The sequence below is a fragment of the Cibotium barometz genome, chromosome 12 (assembly GCF_041138505.1).
Source record: "Cibotium barometz isolate CiBa-2024 chromosome 12, ASM4113850v1, whole genome shotgun sequence".
NCBI lineage: Eukaryota > Viridiplantae > Streptophyta > Polypodiopsida > Cyatheales > Cibotiaceae > Cibotium > Cibotium barometz.
In genome coordinates this window covers 53,632,520-53,649,008 of record NC_141057.1, presented here as the reverse complement: position 1 = coordinate 53,649,008, position 16,489 = coordinate 53,632,520, and the positions used below count along the sequence as shown (strand labels likewise).

Here is a 16,489-nt window from a genome sequence, read left to right as displayed (position 1 = left end):
TGCATCACATGACCCTATAAGTTCTTCATATTCCATACTTGGTTTTTATAAGTAAGATATTCTTAAACTTGTGTAAATGTACAAAATGACCATTGTTTCTATCATATATAGAGACATAGTTATCATAAGATATGTGCATGATATGTGAATAAGGCTCAAGTCTTTTTAACTTTGCGACAATGAAAATATGTTGTCATTAGGGATATATAAAAACTTCATGCCCTATGAAGTATACAAATTCCATCTTCTATGTGATATTCAAATCAGAAACCATGAATGCATAACCATAAATTATATTCTACTTATCAAAAGTTATCCTTAGAAAATCTATAGTATTTTTTATTGACATAGACCATGTATAAATAAACTTGAATAGTTACTACAAAATTTTATTGTGAGATAAATGGTGTAATATATGCCTCCACATGACATTTATACATGTATAATCACTATGGTACATCTTAGTAGATAATATCTCTTAAAAAGATAAAAAATACGTGCGTGTGTTTCCTATTTTACAAATATTTTTATGAATCTAAACTTTTTAACTCAAACTATGGGGTCCAATTATTCATGACTAACATTATTTACATGCAAAAAGGAGGCCTTCCACATAAGGACCACTTCAAAAAAACTCATGGCCACATAATTTAAGGTGGTGATCTAAGCTTTTCAAATCAAAATATGGAGTCCAATTATGATTAACATTATTTACATATGTAAAGGAGGCCTTCTACATAAGGACCACTTCAAAAAAATCATGGCCACATAATTTAGGGTGGTGACTTCAAATAACATAAGGTATAGATTAAATGATTTGCTTATGTACATGTATGGCTTTGATAAACAAAATCAATTTGAATTAGCTTATAAGAAAATGAGCCTATAAGGGCTCCAACTATGGGTGCTAATAAATAGATCCAAATTCCAGTGTAGTCATTTTGGACAATAGCTGGAGCTAATGATCTCACTGGATTCATAGAGGCTCCAGAAATTACCCTAAATTCACATGGACAATATATTGTCATCAATAAATTTGATTGTAAGTGAATAAACTTTGTGATTCATGCTACACATGCATTTATATTATTTTTGGTAGTAAGTTTAAGGGGTAAATGAAGTTGTGTTATTTGTTGATAATATGGTATGTAAGTTTAAGGGGTAAACAAGCTATAACATAACCACTATCAATTGTATTTATCTATATCATTTCTATATATTAATACATCCTACAAAACCTTAAATACTAAGTGGAGAGACAAGTATTAGAAGCCACTTACTTACCCTCCTAGTAGCATGTTCATAGCTACAGTCAACGCAACTGCCACACCACCTTGAATACCATCCTACACTTTGAAACTATGAGTGTTAATTAAGGTACTACCACATCACAAATTAAGCTCTCTCAAATTGATGCAAAAAAAAACTCATCAGTGAAAATAAATAAATGTACATGTCACTATCATAATTTTGGAATTCAATAATAATTTATAAGATATAGTACTTATTTCTCTGATTATGGAGGCTACCAAGGTGGAAGAAAGATCAAATAATAAAACATGCCTTACAAAATATTTAGTCCTCAAATTTGATATGTTGTTATAAATGAGACTTAAAGTTTCATAGTGAGGAGATGCTAGTTTATTTTAGCATCTATATGTAAGAAAGTACACTAAGCAAAAATAGATCCCAAGATAAAGTACTTGAAGCAAGAGATATGGAGAATAACAATGATTTTCTATTGTAAACTAAAGTTATAACTTGATGGGGACTACCCACCCGTGCTCTTTAGCAAGGAGCTTTGATGGCAATCTAGATAGACTCTAGATAGACGAGATGTCTTGCACATATAAGGGTGAACTACTACAGTGAAGGTAGATCTAAATTGAACATCTAGATATTAAATAAGGACTATGGAACTAGTCTATATATAGTATTCCTAGGTTGACTAATGTGGATGGCCACCTTATGAGTGGTCTAAAAGGACCGAATCAACTAAATTGTCCAAACAGAACCATATTAGAATGTAGCATTGACCTTGATTTTGCATATAGCTTTTAAACCCATCTAAGGCTGCATGCCTATCCAAAAAGGCCCTAGAACACAAGGACAAGGTGACCCGGGTAGATCTCCTTCTACCCAAGGATGTAGCCAATCCAACCATATTAGTATGCATCCTACCTTGCATGGCTCCAAGTCTACATAAGTTGTCCCCTTATTATCTAGCCACACATGGACAACATCTAGTGCCTAAACTAGGTGATGGGTGGCAGGTGCTTGAGTGGTCAACATAATAGCTACTCCTCATAGAGGTTTCTTAGAAAAATAGCAACCCATCAAGTGACAAGAGTGGATCATTGATTCCAACACCCCCCTCAATGTCCACCTACCTCTTTGGTCAAATGCCGAGTCAATGAAGATACTACTCCAACACATTTCTCCTAAAGCATTTGTGAAGCTATTCACATAGTTCTCCTTTGTTGGAAACTTGACCTCTCCATCCAAGGTTATCTCGTGTACAAAGTGATACTGTGCTTCATGTGAGCATAGAGCACCAAGTTCTTTGCAATTGATATGCAAACTTTGATTGTCACCCAACAACTCAATTGGCTACTTTTGAGCCACACCCATGTACCAAAGTTGTAATTGCTAAGCAACTTTGATTGTCACATAATAAACCAATTGGATACTCCTAAGCTACACCCCCTTATTTGGCTACTCTCGAGCTACCCCCCTCAGCAGTTGGCTACTCCTGAGCTACACCCATGGACCCCAAAACTCTTACGTAGACTCTTCACAAGAAACATAGTGTGTTGCCTTATGCTCACACCTTTGTAGAAAGTGCCACTCAAGGTTGCTTTTTATTAATCAAAGAGGCAATTCTAGACCTAAGTGAAAAAAAAAACCAAAAATTAACTTCCTCCTATCACAATCTTCTCCCTAAGGTAAATTACAATATCTAGTCAAAGACTTGTTGGTGGTGTGGTGTAGGTATTTTCATAACCAAGTGCACCTCAATGGTTTTCCTAGGGCTGATTTGAGAACTTACTTAATACACTAACTACAAAGATGATGTTTAGGCATACAAGAAGATCAAACTCTCCACCAACCTCATGTATCCTTCCATACCCACAAAGTGGGTCATCTACAGAAGTGTCTTCTACAAATAACTTCTCATTAACTTCCATAAGGGTGCCAATTAACTTGCATTCAGCCATAATAAATGCCTTCAATATTTCTCTTACATACTTCTGCTCAAAAATGAAGATTTAATCTAGCTCATTTCAGACCTCACTCCCCAAACAAAAATACATAATCTCAAGGTCTATCATTTTAAACTTTGAACTCAACATCTCCTGATTCTGCTAGATCCTCATGGTTTCTTGTTAAACTGAGGTTATCCATATAAAGGACTATGATCATGTACTTGCCTTCTTTCTCAGATAAAATGCACAAATATTCATCTAACATGCGCAGAAAGATCAATACTCACCAGTTCGAGAGGCATGTTTTAGCATGTACAATGCCTTTCTAAAGAAGTTTAAAACTTGCCTTTTAAATTGGGAATCATATATCCTAGGGGCTACTCAACATACACCTCCTCCATGAGATGTCAATTTAGAAAGATGAACTTTACATCCATATGCATTATTGTGTAGCAACCAAATCTACTACTCTATGATAAATGGTGGTGAATCTAGCTATGGAGGTGAATGTATCCTTCAACTTCTACAAAAATAATAGAGACTACGATCTGCACATAACTTCTAAACCTATCTAAGTTCATCTATGAACCGAAGTTTGTGCGCCCAAATGGGTTCCACAACCCAAGGATAAGGTGTCCCAGGAAGAAATCCTTCTACCCAAGAGTGCCCAAATGCTTTCATAACCAATCTGAGGTCATATGTGTGCCCAAATGGGTTCCACAATCCAAGGATAAGGTGTCCCAAGAAGAAATTTATTTAAGATCTCTCAACAAATGATACAAATATTAGTTGTTGATGTTTTGATGGGCTAAGTTGATATGGGTGAAGTTAAATCCACATCAAGTGATTTGGTCATGCTTGAATTGATCCTATGAAAGGTGGGACAACATTTTTGTCCATTTTATGTTCCATCAATGTCCAATGCTTTGTTGATGGAATCTCTCCAATACCCAAAAAATATAAGTATTTGGGTGTTTTGAGTTCAACTACATGCAAAAAGACTTGCATATGATTGTATGCATTTATATGCACACATTCATGTCCCAAACCAAGATTTAAATGAGATACCTTGGACTCCTCATCGAGCATTTAAACCATTACACTAATTGCTATTACTACACAAAGTGCTCCTACCACACAATTAGCCAACATCATTGCAGTTCCTTGTAAAAAGAGCTCCTACATACAACATTCTGTCCTTTTTGTGTAATTTCGGCTAGAGGTTGGAAATGTCTTTTCACCCTAGGCCATCTAACGAGGGTCACCTAAGATAAAGTGACCAAATGTACATGTATCCTCAAGCTAGTGTACAATCAAGAAACATGTATCCTCAAGCTAGTGTACAATCAAGAAACATGGATATTATTTAATTCTTTTATAATGTATTAATAAAGCATATAATGTGTGTGTGTGTATGTGGGGGGTGGCATATTATCTTCATAGTGGCTCCTTTACATTTTATCAATCAAGTAGTAGAGTCAAGCAGATGATTATTAAGGGTATACCTTAGTGTTAAGGAAGTGTGACTGATTTTCTATGTATGTTAGTCGAGTTGCCCATTTTTCTTACAAAAGCGAAAATATTTAATTTGAACCCTAAGGAATAAGTTGAAACTCATGGACTATAACCTCTAGGCTACACAAGCTTGTTGGTGACTGGTTATTAAAAATCTAAAACTTTTACTTTTGTTTTGGATTCATGCAATTTATTTGGTAAACTTTCTTATGATGAAGTGGGGCTTCAATATCATAGATATCTTGTTAATAAAACAATAGATGTATAACACTACGTAGCATATACACTTGTTCTTTTGAAATAGATGAATAAAATTATCATTCCGCTCCATCCAATTTGATCAAGTCAAGAGATATAGTTGGGCATTCATTAGCTACTACTCACTTTTCTCATTTTAAAAAAAACATGGTGCTATGATTTTACTTTCACTAGTAAAAAATTGAAGAGAGGACCGAGTAAAAATATATTTATAATCCTTGGACATTTCTTTGATGTACTATTTTAGGGACGAGTGCATCATACTTTAAAAAGGTGACTCGCACAATTTTTATTGTGTGGGAACTCGCATATACAACGTGGCCCCTTCAACAAAAGTCCCCTCAACTTTTAAGCACCACAAATAACCTTCATCATAAACTATCCGATTTTCTCCTAGCTCCAAGGTTGGGTGTAAATACTTTTCTGAATCCTTGAAGATAAAAAATTCATCAACAGTTTGAAACTTCAAAGTCTAAATTTACAAAATCCTCATAAGTGTCGAGAGCTCTATGGATTTGTGATGCCTTCTCAAGGTTCATTTGAGATAATAAAGGTTTAAATTTGCAAAATACTTGTAGGTGTCAACCTCTATGGATTTGTTATATCTTGTAAGTGTTTCTCATAAGTCTCATCATACACAATTGATGTACTAGGCCAAAGGATGTAGGCATATTTCAAAAATATAAACATGAAGAACTAGCAATTTATATGGATGATTTGTGGCAACTATGTGAGATTGCACACAACTTACCAATAAAAATAGGGTTCCTTGAAAGAAAAAAGAGTGTGATACTTTTGTGAGTGCAGATCATGGATTTTCATGATTTGTGAAGTCGTTATGTGCTTTAGATTTTGCCTAAAATGGATGTATAATCTACCCTTAGAACTCGTAGTATCTTATAACTAGTCATTGTTGTTAAGTAAATCTTTGCTCCATCGTTCAATTAGGAAACCAAGGAACTTATTCAATCAGCTACTCATTGGTATATGGGAATGCCTATATATACGAGTCCTAAGTGCAACTAGGAGTAGGGAGTGCTTGACCAAAGGAAAATGTGAGAAATTATGATCGTGCCTTTAAGCTAGATTGAGAAGGAGATGTGTGTGATGAACTATTGTGAGAATCTTAGTGCTATTGACTCAAAGATTATTTTTAGGATGTAAAAGGAACAATGGGAAAAAGTGATGAATGAGAGGGTTTCCTAAGCAATGATATAGGGTGACATGGTGCTTTAGCTACACAAGGTAGATCAAGAGAAATTATGTCTAAATACAAGGCTTTAAAAAGTTACACTTTGCAATCATTTTATGATAAAAAGGATAGAATAAAATCATAGACAACCCTTAGAAAATCTAAAACCCAAATATGAAAGAAACTAAATCAACACAAACTATACTTGGTCAGTACAATGTAGCTCAATTTAAATTTGCCAAATCTCATGTTGATAATGATCAAACATCATGTATGTGATGTTAGGTTTTTTCATCTATCTTTATTCATTACAAGGAGATAAAATCAATTTAAGTTATGTTTCTTCACATTGACTCTCGCTTCACAACTAATTTTTTGCAACCATGCAATAAACTTAGAAAAAGCTCACTACTAATGTTTCACATCCATAATCTTTGTCCACCCCCAAATTCAAACCACAAGGATTGGTTTTTATTAGGATGTGAAGTTTTAGATGCATAGAATGATCCCTCACAAAAATCATGACACCTATAGATGAAAAGGGACATATGTGCATGCTACAAATTTAGCAACACCATGCCAATTAGGGCAAATATATCTTGGAACCATCATCTATCAATAGAAGCATGTAAGTTGTAAATCTACAACATTGCACAATATATTGTTACTATACATTATAAGGTCTTGTATTCATCCTCTACTTATTTTTCTACTTAGAAAATTCAATGTGTATATATGTCCAAAAAATTCATAATAATTATGATTTTTTCATAATAATAATAATTATAAATTCATAATAATTATCCCCAATGCATTGGCTCCATGACTTGAGCCATGGTTTTCACCTTGTGGCTATGACTTCAATCTTAAAGATAAATATTTCCTCTATCTAGCTAAACATTCTAGAGTGTTTTGCATGTAAGTGGATTGAGTCGCTAGCGTCACCCTATGCTCTAGATACCTATTAACCATAAAGACATTTGTTTCCACTAGATTCTATATGTCGCTAGCTACACCCTATGCTCTAGATACCCATTAACCCATAAAGACATTCGTTTCCACTAGATTCTATATGGTGCATTTGAAAGCCACTAAAATGTAGCCTTCTTCAATTCCAGTTTATGTATGATGTTAGAACTAAATCTCTAAAATCTTTGGTAAGAGGTTATTGATTAACTACCAAAGGTAGCCATCACAAATATTCAGAAGGGTGATAACATCCCCCCTTGTGTTACCTAATAATGGGTCTTGATAACTTCCAAAAAACTAAGTGTTCCTTGCATCGAAGCCATTCCTATAGCAAAATTAAAGCCTTGCATTCTTGAGAATTATCTTCTACAAATGTGCTCCAAATGTGAAGATGTAAAGAATGTCCCATAAGGGTACTATATAGATTTTCACACAGTAAGTGAACACTATACAATAAGCATTTTCAAAGTGTTTCTAACATTTGGTTTCAAGTTTGCATTTAACAAACTATATCATCAAGCTTTGTGCCTAAGAGATACCATCACTATTAAAATCTCCAAGTATATATGGTGAGATAGCATAGCTATTAGTGTCTCTAATTATATATGGGCTAAAGTTAGAGGTTTGATGTAGGATCTTTACAAACCATAAAAGAAGCTACCTATTAAGAAGAAGCAATAAACATCAATTTCTAGCAGGTACAAGTCTTGTACCTGGGCCTACACCTGTGTTTTATATTTGCTTCACTTTCTTTCATGGTATTAGAGCAAAACGCTGACCTGTGAGCAGAAGAGAGCTGTGTTTTCTATTTTGGAGTAGAGGCTTCGATAGTTTGCCGTGTTTTCTACAGATTTCAGCGTAGAAGGTGCTACATTTTCTTTTGGGAGCTCCTCAAGATTGTTGCGTTTTCTTAATCTGACACTTGGGATTGTTGTATCTCTAAATTTTCAGCAAAGATTGCTGATTTTTATGCTGGCTGGATTACTGAAGCCCTCTTCTAGGTGCTGAGGATAGGGATCTACATCTTGGAGAGATCTTCCTTCTTTCTCTTCTTTTTCAGTTTGTGCTTCCTATTCCCAATCTTTCCTCTCTGAGTTTCTCTCATCCACGTCTTGCTCCCACCCCTACCCACATATACCATCCTACAAGCCTCCCCAAGTCAGTCACTCCATGAAGCTTACAGTAACTAACTATCATACTTGGTCTTTCTATACTCATTTGTTGCTAGAAGGATCCGGTGTGTGGATGGCTATCTCCACACCTCACTTGGTGGACCCTACTTTGAGAAGCATATTGGATGCTCGGGCTTGTTTTATCATCATCCATTGCATGACTCCATCTATATAGGCACAATTTGTCTCTTCTCGGAGTAATGCTCATCAGATGTGGACAAAGATGGGAGAATTTCGACAGTGAAGATTGCCAAATTGGAGTCAGATCTAGAGAAGCTTACAATCAATGAGTCATATAACTTGATTTAGAATATTGGAGAGTTTACATGTGCAGCTTGAGGAGTACGTGAGCACCATCAACAATCCCATCCATAAACTTCTTGGTAAGTTGCCTACTTCCTTTGACTCTTTCAGGGATAATATTTATTTCTGTGATCTTCTCCCCCCTTTTGAGGAAGTCATGAGTCATCTCCATGACAAGTGCATGATTCGCAAAAAAGGCAAGTTGGAGTCTTCCTTTGTTACCTCTGACAAGGGCAAAGGAAAACGAGGAAAAGTGAACACCAGCAACAACAACAATAAAAACAAAGGCAAAGGTAAGGGTAAACAGGATTATAAGGAATCCAAGGACGAAAGCAATGAATATGATTAATGTGGTAGGTCAGGTCATACTAAGGCTCACTACTTTGCTTGTCATGATGATTCTTGAGCAGCCAAAGACAAGTATAAAGCCCATGATGCTTCTAAAGCATCTGACAAAGACAACACCAAAGATAAAGGCAAAGTTTCAAAGGAGCGATCTATCAAAGTTGCATACATGGTAGTCACAAATTCATCCACTTCTTCATAGGATTCATTCCTTATGATCACAAATATGACTTCTCCTAAAGAGATTAGTGACACACCTGAAGTGGTGGAATGGGTTGGTGATAGTGGTGCTTCTGCCCACATGACCAATCAGGCCCATATCTTGGAGGACTATCAGACTCTCTCTTCTTCAGTTCGTAGTGTCGGCGAGAACTCTTCGATTCCTATCACCGGTGTTGGTAATGTCTCTTTGGGTTCTTCTGCCACCTTACATGATGTTCTACATGTACTACGGATTTTCAAGAATCTATTTTTAGTATACAAAGCTTCTTAGAAGGTACTTGGTGTGTACTTTGATGAATGAGGTCATTGAAGTAATTGACAGGAAAACTCTCTCGGTTGTTGCCAATGGAGTCCATGATGGGGGTCTCTACATGATCACCAATTTTTCTTCACAGATCCCTCACATTTATTCTCATATTCATCAACTTTTCCCCTCCTTGATGGCTTTGGTTTCTAAGATAGATACTTCTCTATGGCATTCTCGCTTCGGTCATGTACCCATTGCTGCCTTACAAAAGTTCCATTCTAAGCAAGTTGTTAGCGGACTACCTCAGCTTAGGTCTCTCTCACACATCTGCTCATCCTACATGATGGGCAAGCATCATCAAGATTCATTTCTAGAGGAGGCCACTCATCGAGCAACCCGAAGATTGGAGCTTATACATGTAGATCTTGGCGGGGCTAGATATTTTCTTGGAGCTCCAATCGCCAAGAGAGTCAACCTCCATAGGTTTCATCTTCGGGGCTAGATATTTTCATGGAGATTGAGTCTCTTGGCGGGGCTACATATTTTCTTCTTCTTGTGGATGATTTCACTCACAAAGTCTGGGTATGTTTTTTGGATCACAAGTCAGATGCTTTTACCAGTTTCAGGATTTGGATTGCAATGGTGAGAAATCAGTCTGGGGGTAGAGTTTCATTCCTCCGGACTAATAATGGTGGCAAGTTTGTACCATTTGATGACTTCCTTGCTTTCGAAGGGCATTCACCGACCGACTATAGTTACTTACACTCCTCAGAAGAGTGGATTTGTGGAATGGAAGAACTAGACCGTCAAAGAGATGGCTCATGCTTTGTTGCACCATGCAGGTCTCCCTCCTGCTTTCTAGCATGAAGCTATGGCTACCTCAGTTTATCTCATTAATCACTCTCTCAAAAAAGCAGTTGAGGGGATGACTCCGGAGGAGGCTTTCACAGGTCACAAGCTGTCTGTTTCTCAAATTTGTGTTTTTAGTTGTGTTGCTTATATGCATGTCCTAGATAACAAAAGTAACACGCTCACCCCGAAGTCAAGAGGATGATCTTCATACGCTACAGTCTGAGATCCAAAGGGTATCGCTTTTGGGATCCGGAGGTTGATGAAATCATCATTTCCCGTGATGCTCGGTTTAATGAGAGATTGTTTGGCATTGATTCCTCTCCACGTGATGCATCTTCTGACTTTCTCGATGATCCATTCCCAACAGATGCTAATGATCTTTTACCTCTTCCATGTCCAGCTCCTCCTTCTCCCCCTACTGAAACCCCCTGCCAATGCTCCTTCACAATCACACGTTCTCATTGCATCAGCTTTTGCAGCTCCAAGTCCCTCTACGAGTCGTGCTTTGACTCTAGGATTACCCCCACTAGTGCTTACCTCATCACCACTTCTAGCAGCATCAAATGAGTCCTTCACTCTGCAGCGGGGCCTTCTTCTTCACGCTTTGAGAGGAAGGCTGGCCTACCTCAGTGGGTTCAGTAACTCTTTAGAGTTTCTGGTCTGACTGATACACATCTCCATAACAAGATCTCTACCATCACCCTTGGACTTCGCCGTTCATCTCGGGCTTCCACATCTCATCACATAGTGAATTATGCTCTCATGAGTTTTCTCTAGGAGATCGATGAGCTGAGAGTCCAGAGGAGGCTCTTTCATCATAGCCGCAATTGCAGCAAGCCATGGAAGTAGAGATGGCCTCTATTGATAGGAATAACACTTGGCCTTTGGTGCCACGGCCTTTACATCGTCGTATTATTGTTGGTGTGAAATGTATTTTCAAAGTTAAGTTTCATGCAGATGGTACTTTGGACAAGTACAAAGCCTACCTTGTTGCTCGAGGATATGCTCAGAAGGCACGTGAAGACTTTGATGAGACATTTGCTCCTACAGCCATGTATACCTCCATCAGGATTGTTTTGGCTCTCGCTACACACTTCAGCTACCCCGTGTTCCAGATGGATGTCAAATCCACTTTTCTGAATAGAGATTTAGAGTAGAAGTTTATGTGGAGCAGCCTCCTGGTTTTGTGATTCAGGGAAAGGACACCCATGTGTACATCTTCTGCAAAAGGCTCTTTATGGTCTCAAACAGGCACCCCGTGCGGCCTGGTATCAAAAGATTGATGCCTTCTTGTTTTCTCTTGGCTTTGAGAGGGCATATGCTGACAACAATCTCTATGTGCTTCTTTCTGATGGAGATATTTGTGTCATTGTTTTGTATGTTAATGACCTCATTCTTTCTGGCTTAGATACTAGGTTAGTCACATAGGTTCAGTCCCAACTTTCAGAGACATTTGAGATGACTGATATTGGCCTTGTACATTATTTTCTTGGGCTGGAGGTTTGGCAGAAAGATGACTATATCTTTATTTCTTAGCAAAAGTATGTGAGGAAGCTGCTCTCACTTTATGGGTTGTCAAGTTGCACACCTCTCTCTTGTGTCATGGATCCCAATGCCAAGTTATCCAAGGAGGATGATACACCCTTGGTGGATTCCACAAAGTACCGACAGATTGTTGGCTTATTGCTTTACCTTGCCAACACCGTCTCCAGACACCTCCTATGCTATGAGTGTCCTCAGCCAGTTCTCATGAGCCACTCGAAGGTCTCATTGGTAGGCAACTTTGAGAGTTCTTTGTTATCTTCGAGGTACTTCAGATTATGGCATCACCTACTCTTGTGGTGCTAATTTGGTTGGCTTCACTAATTCTGATTGGGCAGGCTGTATTGATACTCGGAGGTCTACATCTGGATATTGCTTCGTGCTTGGTTCTAGATTGGTTTCTTGGAAGTCTCAAAAGCAGAGGATTGTTTCTGCTTCTTCCACCAAGGCCAGGTATAAATCCTACCTTCTCTTCTCTATTGAGGCACTTTGGATTCATCAGATTCTGGAGCATTTGTGCTGTGCTGACACTTCCCCGATTACTATTTTCTCAGTTCTCAGAGTGCTATTGCTCTAGCTCAGAATCCTATGATACGGGAATGATCCAAACATTTTGAAGTACATTGTTTTTTTTACGTGACTAGATCGAGTTGGGACTTCTTCGACTGGCCTACTGTTCTTCCAAGGACAATGTGGCTGATCTCTTCACCAAACCACTTTTGAGAGCTACTATGGAGGTGTTACTTTAGTGTGCTGGTATTGGACTACCCCTCTAGTGCTGAAGAGGAGGTGTTAGATTATATAATCTCTAGATGGTCTACATCACCATTTTCATGCTTGTATTGGCCATTTATGAGGCCCTGCATTGGCATATGTTAGCATATATTATTCAACATTTTTCTACCATTTTAAGGTATTTTCAGCATTTATATAGCATTTTATGCTACTGTGCTGATGTCCACCTGCTCTAGCTAGCCGACCAACATATGGGGGAGTATATAAGGAATGACCCCCCTTTCCCCCAGTTCATCTCATTTTTCAACATTCACTTGAGGTCATTAGCAGCTGACTGCTACTACTTCTTACCAGTGCTCAGTTTCAGCAATAAACATCAGGCCTACACTTGTGTTTTCTATTTGCTTCACTTTCTTTCATGGTCGATCTATGAGATTGAAATTAGATGCAGTCCGTGTGATCATTAGTTGAAAACTATCCTAATGTATTCCCCTCATAGGAAAGTGTAAAGGGAAAGGCAACCTTTGAGGGTACCCCCTCTTATGGGGGTTCAAAAGAGGGATCCCTCTTTTGAACATTCTCTCTCTCTCTCTCTCTCTCTCTCTCTCTCTCTCTCTCTCTCACACACACACACACACACACCTCTCTCTTGGAAGGGCCCTAGGAGAGTCTCTCTCTGAACACGACAGCTTTCGATATGTTGCGGTCTCCGTTGGGTTGGCTATAATGTAAAGAGACTAGTCTCATCTGCCGATCGAGCTTCGTCGACCTGTTGGACGAAAACTCACACCGACCGCCCACCCCCCATGTCGTCAATGGACCAACACAAGCACATGCACTCTTAAAGCTGCTACGCTGGACTTACAAACTTTGGTTGGTTGTTCATGGCAGTGGCGATGAAGGAGAGTCCAAATGTGAGCACAACTTCCATGCCAAAGGCCTGGCCCCATCCACCAGACGGTTGTGTCAATGCGACGCCCTCCCCGGCCTGGTAAAGCAGTTTAGCCAGCGCCATAGCTAGGGTACCCCCCGCGACCTGCGCGCCAACGTATACAGGCACCTGCACATCCAATAAAGGATAACACAACGATGAGCGGAACGGGAGCTCGTTTTGAAAATTGAGGGTGTTTGTTGATGTTGCGAAGGTGGAAGGTTTACGGGCCTGCCTGGGACCAAGGGAGCTGCTTGGTTGCCGCAAAGGCGACGCTGATCGCAGGATTGAGATGGGCGCCCGAGACATGGCCGAGAGAGGAGATGACCATTATGAGCGAGAAAGCCACGGCAAGGGCTTGGCCCATGACGTCCCAGCCGGCCATTATGGACCCGCAGGCACTCATCATGAGAAAGAAGGTGCCCAGCATCTCTGCGACCGCCTGCACACACACACACACACCATCTCATTACACATCAGGGAGAACAATCTGCCAAATGAGGCCAGCAATTTTGAGGTAGCTTACACACCCTCCGTAGTGTTGCAAGCATCCAATGGCCGCGTGTAGAGGATCCACCATCGCTCAGGAGCTCAACATATGTGGATTCTTCCATCAAAGACTTTTCCTCTAATCTATCCATGATGAGCTCTTGTGATTTAATCACCTTTCGTTGGAAGATATTAAAGTAATCTGAGTGCCTTCCAGATGAGCATTGAGCTATATATGGGTAGACATCCCAACGCTTTATAAATTGCTCAAAGGCCAAGGTGTTGTTCTCACTTGTGGGCACGCAACGTTCCAACGCACACGTCTTTGGTGGTCCTTTGTGCAAATCGAGCTTTCAAAGTGGCATTAGTGGGGGGGACTGTGTAGGTTGTATTTTTTTTAAAGCTAGTCACACTTCAAAAATGCAATGGAAGATGCCACAAGAGATAATATTAAACATATATAAAATGCAAAGTGCATGAAAAGAAGAATGAAGAACACTAAAAAAAAAAAAGGAAGCTCGTGCTAGAATGTGGCCCCCAAACTCTCTAGGAATCTCCTGGATGAGATTTACCTAAAAGCGTTGAAAGGAAAGACAATAAAGGCACAAAGCATTTGCAATGGCTATGTAGGGATGATAATTGTGATTATACAAAGTGAGGTTGTCATATTTTCCCTTTGAGATTCTAAATGTGGGAAGGAGAAGAGATTGAGTTATGAGCAATGTGACAATTCGAATAAAACAATAACAATTATTTTAGTCCATTTATATGCAACCATGTTGTGCGAACCAAATGACTACAAACTCAAATTATTTTAGTCCATTTATGTATCACATGCGTTTAAGGGGTATTAAAAAACCCCTTACTTGTAAATTTTTCATGAATAAAATGACCCCTTTTTCTTTATGGATTTACAAGTTTTTTTCAAAATCGATTTAAAAAACTTCTTCTGCAAATTTGTATTTTTGTAAATTTACCTTAAAATTTTGCATTAAAAAAACCCCTTCATTTGAACTCACGTGGTATACTTACATATTTTTAGGTGACCCCCCCACCTCGAGTATATTAGAGTAGTATATCTACTCTCATAAAGAGAAGAGTTTGCCTAAACTAATCTAAAAAAGAAATGTTTCCATTCTTGGGCTCATGCTCATATGTATCAAACTCTTATAATAATAAGATGATGTGCCAAATACTTGCAACCCATGTCTCCTTGTTAAATATGTGCTCTTTATTTTTTAATTTATTTGATAGATTTTATATATATATATATATATATATATACATATATCTCTTTCCCCACTACGTCTCCACTTGCACAAAAGACATAAGTGTGGGGCCCTTTGCTCACCATCATTTAATCATTTACAAAGAAGATTTTTTTTTGCATACTTTTTAAGAACGGCACAAAGGATCATTATGCATGAAAAAGAACAGCATGTCTCTAATAAAATCCTCATATCTCACATTATTGTACTTGATAATTATAATTTAAACATAAAATATTATGTGTTTTTCCTTCTTTCCATATCACAATTGTGTTTATAAGCTTTTTTGGGTTCATGAATTAATAAAGTAATTGTTATTAGATATGTGTAAGCCTTCAAAATCATGTACATGGATGGAAAATGCATTGAGGTTCATGGTTTATAGTGGATATATATATATATAAGGACTTAGTTCACATGCTTAGATGTGGAAAAACCAAGTCTTATTCTCGAAAATTTTAGATATCAATGCACAACCCTCATAGTGTAGCTTATGTTTGTATGCCCTTCCTCCATCTACATTATCAAGGGTCTTCCTCCAAAAGAGGAGTCAAACCCAAAATATCCCTATTTTCTCCACACTCGATGTCTACTGGCTACCAAACTTTGTATGAGGGGTGAGAGGGAGTACCTATCCACCCTCTAGCCAAGTTTGGTGACCATTGAACATCGTTCTGAGGACCAAGTATAGGAAAATGGGGATTTTAAGGGCTGCCTTCCAAAAGAGTTTCCAAACCAAGAAAATCGATGTTTTCCCATACTTGGTAATGCTATAAAAACCAAAAACATAATTCCAGGAGCTTATAAAACCAAGATTATAAAACATGGGTAATAAAATCATATTTCATATATGTATAATGAAAAGTGAGATCAAATAGCTAGTAGACTAGATATGATGAAAATGTGCGCTAACCTAGCTAATCTAGGCTTAGTCATTACTAATGTCCTCAAGGACCCAACCACAGTTATCTTGCTCCCTCATGAGATGACCTAGGTGACCACAATGTCCTAGGAGGCTACTAACGAGACGAGGTTGCCATGGAGATCCTACCATTGTTGTTGCACAATGAAGCTTCTCAAAATCTAGATCGAGAGTGAGCTGCTCTTGCATAGTGAAGCCTACTGAGCATGATAGGTTGTCACCATCCTATCTTGCTCTCTCCTCCTTGCTAGTGTAAGGCATCTCTATTTGTACATCCAAAATTGGAAGTCCTGAGCAGTATGTGCCTGACGCTCAATGTAA

At 38.4% G+C, this 16,489-nt stretch overlaps 1 protein-coding gene across 4 annotated transcripts; it reads right to left on the bottom strand.

The window, feature by feature from the left end:
* Window positions 1-649: 649 nt before the first annotated feature.
* Window positions 650-14,211, bottom strand: LOC147633584 (aquaporin NIP6-1-like). Of its 4 annotated transcripts, none has more exons than XM_086806702.1 (5): window positions 14,020-14,211; window positions 13,725-13,931; window positions 13,424-13,618; window positions 1,285-1,346; window positions 650-999 (listed from the first exon to the last, which is right to left on the bottom strand). In XM_086806702.1, the coding sequence occupies exons 1-5, from the start codon at window positions 14,128-14,130 to the stop codon at window positions 822-824; spliced, it is 753 nt and encodes a 250-aa protein (XP_086662828.1). In that variant the 5' UTR covers window positions 14,131-14,211; the 3' UTR covers window positions 650-821. The 4 variants fall into 4 exon arrangements, with proteins under 4 accessions (XP_086662828.1, XP_086662829.1, XP_086662830.1 ...); XM_086806703.1 differs by having other exon boundaries at window positions 14,016-14,194; XM_086806704.1 differs by having other exon boundaries at window positions 787-999; window positions 1,281-1,346.
* Window positions 14,212-16,489: the final 2,278 nt, after the last annotated feature.

What these genes read in the sequence shown, in the direction of transcription:
- LOC147633584 (XM_086806702.1), bottom strand. Translation starts at nt 14,130, where the DNA reads ATGGATAGATTAGAGGAAAAGTCTTTGATGGAAGAATCCACATATGTT. An exon ending in AGCAGCTCCCTTGGTCCCAG is followed by an intron (nt 13,619 to 13,724) that starts GCAGGCCCGTAA and finishes TTGGATGTGCAG; the next exon opens with GTGCCTGTATACGTTGGCGC. An exon ending in ATGAACATGCTACTAGGAGG is followed by an intron (nt 1,000 to 1,284) that starts GTAAGTAAGTGG and finishes ATGTGAATTTAG; the next exon opens with GGTAATTTCTGGAGCCTCTA.